The sequence below is a fragment of the Rutidosis leptorrhynchoides genome, unplaced genomic scaffold (genome assembly GCF_046630445.1).
Source record: "Rutidosis leptorrhynchoides isolate AG116_Rl617_1_P2 unplaced genomic scaffold, CSIRO_AGI_Rlap_v1 contig128, whole genome shotgun sequence".
Classification (NCBI taxonomy): Eukaryota; Viridiplantae; Streptophyta; class Magnoliopsida; order Asterales; family Asteraceae; genus Rutidosis; species Rutidosis leptorrhynchoides.
Genome location: NW_027266381.1, coordinates 42,171 through 50,186, shown reverse-complemented (window position 1 = coordinate 50,186; position 8,016 = coordinate 42,171). Strand labels below are relative to the sequence as shown.

The 8,016-nt window shown below is 43.7% G+C and overlaps 3 protein-coding genes across 3 annotated transcripts; all 3 read right to left on the bottom strand.

Annotated features, from left to right (window-relative positions):
- Positions 1–1,737: 1,737 nt before the first annotated feature.
- On the bottom strand, positions 1,738–3,241 carry LOC139881202 (uncharacterized). Its single transcript, XM_071865719.1, has 2 exons — positions 2,537–3,241; positions 1,738–2,418 (listed from the first exon to the last, which is right to left on the bottom strand). The coding sequence occupies exons 1-2, from the start codon at positions 3,239–3,241 to the stop codon at positions 1,738–1,740; spliced, it is 1,386 nt and encodes a 461-aa protein (XP_071721820.1).
- Positions 3,242–4,683: 1,442 nt separating this feature from the next.
- Positions 4,684–5,757, bottom strand: LOC139881201 (uncharacterized). The gene has a single exon (XM_071865717.1). The coding sequence runs from the start codon at positions 5,755–5,757 to the stop codon at positions 4,684–4,686; it is 1,074 nt and encodes a 357-aa protein (XP_071721818.1).
- A 461-nt stretch (positions 5,758–6,218) lies between these two features.
- Positions 6,219–7,127, bottom strand: LOC139881200 (uncharacterized). Its single transcript, XM_071865716.1, has one exon. The coding sequence runs from the start codon at positions 7,125–7,127 to the stop codon at positions 6,219–6,221; it is 909 nt and encodes a 302-aa protein (XP_071721817.1).
- Positions 7,128–8,016: the final 889 nt, after the last annotated feature.

The following is an 8,016-nucleotide window of genomic DNA, read 5'->3' as shown; positions in this document are numbered from 1 at the left end:
CTACGTCTTTCGCACACCGCATGTGCATTGCACCTGTAATCATCACCAGTAACAAGAGACCGAGAGACAAGTCGCTAATTTTGGGAGGTTCCACGCGCTTTTGAGCTTTTTAACATAGAGGCCAAAATTTCTTCCGTGGTAACTTTCCTAATCCACCCAAGTCGCAGAAGCAGCTCTAACTCATACCCAGGTAGATCGATTGTCTTCGCCCTCTAGCGCACATCAGAATCCCTCAGTCAAACACAAGGGACATCTCTGGTGTCCCCTAGATCCTAGCACACTGAAGATTAACTTTGACGGATCTTATCACCAGGGCAGTAATCAAGGCAGTATAGCTAGCATTTGCAGGGATTACCAGGGTAGACTTACCGATATTTTCTCAGCAAGGGTCACAGCGTCCTCCGCTCTACAAGTCAAGATTCAAGTCCTATCCTTGACGCTTCGGCATCTTCTTGATTAGGGGCTCCAAAATGCATCACTCCTCGTCGAATCTGATAATATCTCCCTGGTGGAAGCATTGAATCGAAGAACACAGCCGCCATGGCCGGATCATGCTCTCTTCTCAGAGGCAACCTTTCTGTTCACTCTTTTCCCCAATCTTTCGCTAGGGTTCTGCCCTAGGGAGGCTAATACGGTCGCTGACTGAGCCTGTAAGGCCCATAATAGAAATCCTACGACTAGTATCTCCACTCTTCATCCGCCCCTTCCTCTCTTGAACCTGTTATGTGCGGATGCTATTGCAGCTGGTTGTATGGAGTACTCTCATTAATATATGTTGTTGTTTTACCGTCAAAAAAAAAAAACATAGAGGCCAAAATTATTTCACCATTCACTTCAAGCAAATCTTCTAGACAACATTATTGCAGTTCACATCCAAATTTTATTCGAGGAGTAATTTTTTTTTTCTTGGGTCGGAGAGGAGTAATTTTGATAAAATTCATGTCTCTCTCTAATGCCAAATCCTCCAGATAACCCAATCAATTTCCTCAAGGTGCTGCACAACCATCGGGGCCACGACTCTTCAACTGCGGTCCGCAACATCCTTCTCATATCACCAACCCGTTAGATACCTTATTAATCTCGAGTGTGTAGTCTACTTAAGCGTGCCATAAAAATTTCTATGCAACAACTTCCATTCATAAGCATTGCACGTGTGCCGCCAGTGTAATAATTACTACATTGAAGTGTGCATGCAAGTAACATTTCCTAGAACCTTCCTATGATCCACGACCACTTCACCTGACTATTCATTTCAAGTGAATCTAGTAAGACAACATGGTCGCAGCAGTTAACATCCAAATTTATTTGAGGAGTAATTTAAGTTCACATTTTAATTTATTGTAGGAACAATTTCAGTAATTCCTCTCTCTCTGTCTCTCTCTATTGAAATACAATAAAGACTGTACTTTGCATGTCCAAGTTGGCTATTTTATCCATCTCATCACCCTACGGACATCCTCCTCCGTACGATTCCTTTTGAACCTGTTCAATCCTTGACCGTGTAAAAATCAGCTCAAACATACAAGCAAGATAGGGTAATTTATGGAACGGGATAGCAAATTAATCTCGTAACGGTGACAGCAAAATAACTTGGTAATGGTGACAGCTCGCTTACTAGGTAAAAAATTTATAACAGAGTTCAATTCGAATAAGGAGGAAGTACTACAACTTTTTTTTTTTTTTGAGCATCAAAACAGCATCAGACGATTTACTATTTCGGATGATGAAAGAAAACAGTCATAGCATCATTACATAATAGATCGAATAGAGCAGGGGTGGATTAAAAATCCAGTTCGAAGGAAGGGAGTTGTTTCGGCAGGCCTTCGCTATCCAGTCCGCAGTGCGGTTTGTGCTCCTATTACAATGGGCCAGGGATAGGCCTGGAAGGTGATCAAGTTTTGCCTGGGCCCGGCTCACGATCGGATGGAGTTCCCAAGTCAGTTCAGTTGAAGTCTTCAACGCGTGCACAAGAGATAAACAGTCAGACTGTACTTGAGGAGAGAGAAAGCTGCGACTCTCGATGAAGGTTAGGGTTTCGTTCATGGCGATCGCTTCTGCTTGAAGAGCCGATGCAGCAGCGACTGGCTTTGCAAAGCCATCCACGACAAGCCCTCGGTAATCGCGACATACACATGCGATGGCAGCACGGTGTCGGGGAAGTTCTCCTCTCTCGGTGGGTGCTGTGTTGCTCTCCGGATCTGGCTCATATGCTGCATCTATGTTTATACAGATCGTTCCTGGAGGAGGTGGGAGCCAAGATTCAGATAAGTTTTCAGGGTTTTGCTTGCTTTTCTTTTCTCCATTTAAAGCGCTTTTCTGTGAACGCTGCTGCTCTGGCGATTGTTGATTGTGGCTTCGGATTTTGCTTATTGAAGATGAATCGATTTCTTTCCTTCCAAATGCTCCATAAAACCCCCGCTATTAGGTTAAATTTACCCGAGATGACTGGCGTTTGTTGTATGCTGCAGATCCATTCTTCAAATCGTGTGAGGCCAACTCTGGAGATCTGTAGGTGCAGGGGGGCTGAATTCCAGACGTTGGCGGTCCATGGGCAGAGGAGAAAAGTGTGCTCAAGCGTTTCTACTTCCTGCTTGCAGAGGGGGCATAACGGAGAAGGTACGATGTTGCGATGGTGCAAGTTTTCCATTGTAGCTAGGGCATTATTGCACGCATTCCAGAGAAAATTTTTTATTCTGGGCGGGATTGAGGACTGCCATAGGTTTTTCCAGAGATCAGGCCTGGCTTGATAAGACGAAGTTGCTTGTTTGTCTTGTGCTATAACTGAGACTTTTCTGAACATGGAATAACCACTCTTTACTGAATATTCTCCTGTGTTCGTGGGCATCCATACTAGTTTGTCGTCTTCGTTAGGTAAGCCGATGGGTGTGGCTAGAATTTCCTGCACTCTCCTATCGTCAAACATAGAGGATAGTAGAGGTTCGTTCCATGTACCTGTAGCTGGATTTATGAGTTCTAAGACTTTTTCTGGTTCATGACTTGATGTTGTGCCTCCGATGGGGCCACTTTTTAACCATCTGTCAGTTCTAATTGAAGTGTTTTTTCCATTTCCGATTCTGTGCATGACCTGAGGAGCAACCGAGTCCCTTGCCATGATGATGCTCTGCCAGCCCCATGAGGGCTGAGACCCTCGGCCAGCATTCCAGAAGTCGCCATGTGAATAATACAGCCCCTTCCATAATCTGGTTAGCAGGGAGTCTGGGTTTTTAAATATGCGCCACATCTGCTTTGCCAACAGTGATTTGTTGAAAGTTTGTAGGTCTTTAAAACCCAATCCCCCTTCACTCTTCCTGGTTTTTAGCAAATCCCACTTTTTCCAATGAATTGCAGTCTTTTTCTCATTGCTTTTCCACTAGAAGGCTGCAACCTTTCTCTCTATTGCTTTGCAAATTGATATAGGAATTTTGAATATTTACATCGCGTATTGAGGGATAGCTTGTATTACTGCTTTTAGGAGTATTTCCTTTCCTGCCTTGGATAACAATTTCTCCTTCCAGGTGCTCAATTTAGAGTTAACCCGAGCTAAGACCCATGCAAACACGTCCTTCTTGGTGCGCCCCCAGTCAGAAGGTATGCCCAAGTATTTCCCTGTCTTTGTGATTTCTGGAACCCTAAGAGCCAATGCCATGTTTCTCTTGAGGGCTGTAGGGCATCCTTGGCTGAAGTAGATGCCTGATTTGTTGAGGTTAACTACCTGGCCTGAAGCGAAACAGTATTGATTTAGTATATCTGCCAGGTTTTGACATTCAACAACTGTTCCGTGCAGGAAGAAAATCGAATCATCAACATAGAGTAGGTGGGACAGGGTAGGGCAGTGACTATTCAGTCTGATTCCTGTGATCGAACCCTCCTGCACTGCTTTCTTCATCAGAATGGACAACACATTGGCGACAATGATGAAGAGATAAGGTGAAAGTGGGTCTCCTTGGCGTAGGCCACGGGTAGGTTTGAAGAAAGGTAAGGGTTCGCCATTGAAGTTGATGCTGAAGGATACTGTACTCAGACACTTCATGATCCATTTTACCCATTGGTCCTTGAAGCCTAGTTTTGTTAGACATGCCTGAAGAAAATCCCATTCGATGCGATCGTACGCTTTTTGCATGTCTAGTTTTAAGACTGCTTGAAATTTCTTTTTCCTGTTGCTAGTTCGAAGTCTATGCAGCACTTCCTGTACCATCAATATGTTGTCTTGTATCTGCCTTCCTTCCACAAACGCACTCTGTTCCTCTGCAATGATGTGTGGTAGAATTGGCTTGAGCCTATTTGTAAGAAGTTTGGAAATTATTTTGTATAGGAAGTTGCATAGACTGATAGGGCGATAATTCTCCAATTTTTGAGGCTGTGGGATTTTGGGTATGAGTGTGATGAGTGTTCTATTTAATGCAGGATCTAGATGGCCAGTATTGTAAAAAAGCTGCAATGTTTGATAAATGTCTTTGGAGATGACTGGCTAATGTTCTTTATAGAAGATCCCATGGAATCCATCAGGACCAGGTGCTTTGAAAGCTCCAAGCTGCTGCATGGCTCTGGTGATTTCCTCCTCAGTGAATGGAGCCGTTAAGGTAAAGTTCATCTGGTCATCCACTAAAGTAGGAATGTGTTGGATGATAGGTTGCCAATTGCGATCCCCCACTGATGTGTATAATCTTTTAAAATACTGTTCTGTCATCCCTGTAACTGCTTCTCCCCTCTAATCCAAGCACCACTCTCATTTTTCAACATTGTTATCTGGTTTCGGCATCTCCTCTGAATTGTTGTTGCGTGAAAAAATCGAGTGTTTTTATCTCCCCACTTTATCCAATTTATCCTCGAACGCATGCCCCAATACATCTTCTCTTGTCTCCATAATTGGTCGATTTCTTTGGTTATCTCTTTCTCCTGAGCTGATTCGCCATGCGTTTGTTTGCTGTTCATCAGGTGCTGGAGTTCTTCTTTGAGCAAGTTGATCCTCCTCTTTGCATGTCCGAATTTACTGGTGCTCCACTGCACTAACTTCGTTTGTACTTGCTGCAATTTCTCCACCAGGTTGAGATCCTGTGTGGTGGGGTCATTCCAGGTATCTGCAATTATATTTTTACTGTCTGCTTCGTCAGTCCAGTAAGCTTCATATTTGAACTGCTTCCGTTTCCTTTTCTTTGGTTGTTCCAGAGATAGCAGGAGAGGAGTATGATCTGAGCCTATCGCTGGGAGTGCAGTGCAGTCGGCTTCTGGGTAAGTGATTCTCCATTGAAGTGAACATAATGCCCTGTCAAGTCTCTTTTTCACCAGATTCTCTCCCTCTCGCTTGTTTGACCAGGTGAAGGAGCATCCCTTACATTCCAGATCCATCAAGGAGCACTGATTGACAAAATCTCTGAAAGCTGTTAGCCTGTAAGTTTCCGCTCTGTACTTACCCTCTTTCTCCCAGTGATTTAGTATTTCATTAAAATCGCCCAAGCAGAGCCATGGTAGCCGGTAATGCGCACTAGCTAAATAGATGCTTTCCCATAACTGAATTCTTTCCCTAAAAACATTGGGAGCATGGAGAAAGGTGATTTTCATTTTCTGATCTCGATCTTTCAGATGGCATTGGGTAAAGATTGCTGCAGCTGAGGAGGATTCTATGGATACGTGCAGTTGATCATCCCAGAATAAAGCTAAGCCCCCTGCCGTACCCTCTGGATTAACAATGTAATTGTTGTGGAAGTTGAGTCTCCTTTTTATTCTTAGTACTTTCTGTTCTGGGTTCTTTGTTTCCATAATGAAAACAAGGTTGGGCCGTTCTTGAGTCACAGTGACTCGCAAGGCCTAGATTGTCAGGGGGTTGCCCAACCCCTGACAATTCCAGCTTAAGAGTTTCATGGGTAATTTGGTGGCTTATTAGGGCTAGCCACCAGAGCCCATTGTTCTGACTTTTCTGCCACCGTAATGGGTGTTTCCACTAGCTGATTGTTGTTCTCTGCCTGTTGAGATGATGGTTGTGCTCCATATGGACAGAATCTTTTAACTTTTTTTGCATTGGCCAATTTTACACACTTTCCTTTCTGTTTTGCAGGGGGTGTGCTCTTCAGATCTCCTTCAGCTTCCTTCATTTGTTCCTCGTGGATGATCAGGAGGGATTCTTCATCGATGCAGCAATTTCCCCTTTTCTGAGGGCTTTTTGAATCCAGCAGGATTAATTCACAAGAGGAGGAAGGTGTGTGAGTTTCCTGACCTTTTAACTAAGTATTGTAGATCTGAGTTTGCTGGGATGATGGAAAACTATTCTGCTCTGTGTCAGGTACAGGAGATAGTGGTGTTTCAAGTACTACATCCACTTCTTCAGGGGGGATTTCCTTCTGTCCATAAAAGATTTTGCCATAGGGACTAAGATCCCTCACCTCAGCTCGCAGCCAGTCACCACATCTAGCCGGTAAGTTCTGTTCCAACCCTGACTCCTTATATGGTATCTCATCGCACTCCGTAGCATAATGTCCGATTCTGCCACAGGAATAGCAGTAGTAGGGCAGTCGTTCGTATTTAAATTCAACCCAGAGCTTTTTATTGTCAAGATTCACGATCACACCTGTCTTCAGAGGGTTTTTTAATGACAGTGTTACTCTGGCTTTACCCACTTTGTAGGTACTGTTGCCTTTTTCCTCCAATTTTACTTCAACAACAGTTCCTAGTTTGGAAGCAATTTCCGCGATCACATCATAGGTAACTCTCCCATATGGTAATCCGATGAATTTTATCCAGAAATCACAGTTAGTAAAATCGTAACAGAACTCGGGTGTATCAGGTTCGCACTGCCTAAGTATTAGGAGATGGCTGGAGAAAGACCAAGGTCCCGAGTGGAGTATTCTCTGTGCATCGGCTTCCGATTGGAAGGAGAAGGAGAAAAAACCAGGTTCTAATGTGGCACAGGTAAAGTTTTCCGTCTTCCACGCTTTTCGCATCAGGTTTACAAATGCATTATAGTTCAGAGCTGGGTTCGTGTAGAACTTACCGAATAGGGTTTTGCGACACTCAAGTAGTTTTTCAGTAGAAATAGCATCTGGGATATCGACCACATCAACTGCATTCCAGAGTTTTCCCATGCTTTTGCAGAGAGCTGCAAGTCTTCTTTCTTCAGTATTCTGATCTGCCATATTCTGTGTGTAGGAGACTGGGGTTTTGGATGATTCGTGGATTTGAGGGTTGAAGGGAGCTCTGATGGATGGAAGTAGAGCGGGCTGTGCTGTGGAGGAAAAGGGCCGGAATAGTGAGTGGAGGTGGAGCGGTATTGTGCTGTGGAGGAAAGGTAGAGATTAGGGTTTCTGAAAGGGGGTTTTTGGGTTAGAATACAAATCGCATGAAGGGATGCGAGTTTTGCTGACGATTCGCAAGAGGACGAAGCTCAGAGACGAAGCAAGCACAGGTTTCAAAGATCGGGGAAGGGTACAGCACCGGGAACTACCCAGCTGGTAGAGAGGAACTACACAAACGGTAGAGGAGAACCTCCATGACGAAGGGTACAGCACCGGGAAGTACTACAACTGACCAACGCAAATTCACAAAAAGGATTGGAGAGGACAACATTTGAGGTCTAATTACGTCACTCAAAGCCACAACACCAACCTCCAAACAAAAAACTGAACGAAAGCGACTTACAACAGCCCACGGCAAAACCCAATCAATGAAATATTTCTCAATTCAAGAACCTTCGACTCAAGAACTTCAGATTGAACTTCCCTCAAGTAAAGCTAAAAGTAACACGATCATCATACAATTAAACAATAATTGAAACTTTAAATGGGAAGAGTGATCTTCCTTGATTGGAGCGAAGCATGGGCTCTTGGGTTGACTTGGTAGAAGCCAAAGCTCTCTTTTGCATATGACATATTCTTTCTTTTGGTTGTGGAGTTTAAAGTGTGCGAATTTTTTGGGAGAACAACCAAAGATGTTCTCAACATATTGAACGAAAGTTAATTCAATTCTAAATTTTCAATTTGGCTAATTTAATTCTAAACCTTTATGATTATTTGGAAATGTAATTCT

Bases quoted from the DNA above. Each gene is read 5' to 3' on its own strand.
- LOC139881202 (XM_071865719.1), bottom strand. From the start codon at position 3,241: ATGTGGCGCATATTTAAAAACCCAGACTCCCTGCTAACCAGATTATGG. The intron at 2,419-2,536 runs GTCTGGAATTCA...TTAACCTAATAG, and splicing joins TCTGCCCATGGACCGCCAAC to CGGGGGTTTTATGGAGCATT.
- LOC139881201 (XM_071865717.1), bottom strand. From the start codon at position 5,757: ATGGAAACAAAGAACCCAGAACAGAAAGTACTAAGAATAAAAAGGAGA.
- LOC139881200 (XM_071865716.1), bottom strand. From the start codon at position 7,127: ATGGCAGATCAGAATACTGAAGAAAGAAGACTTGCAGCTCTCTGCAAA.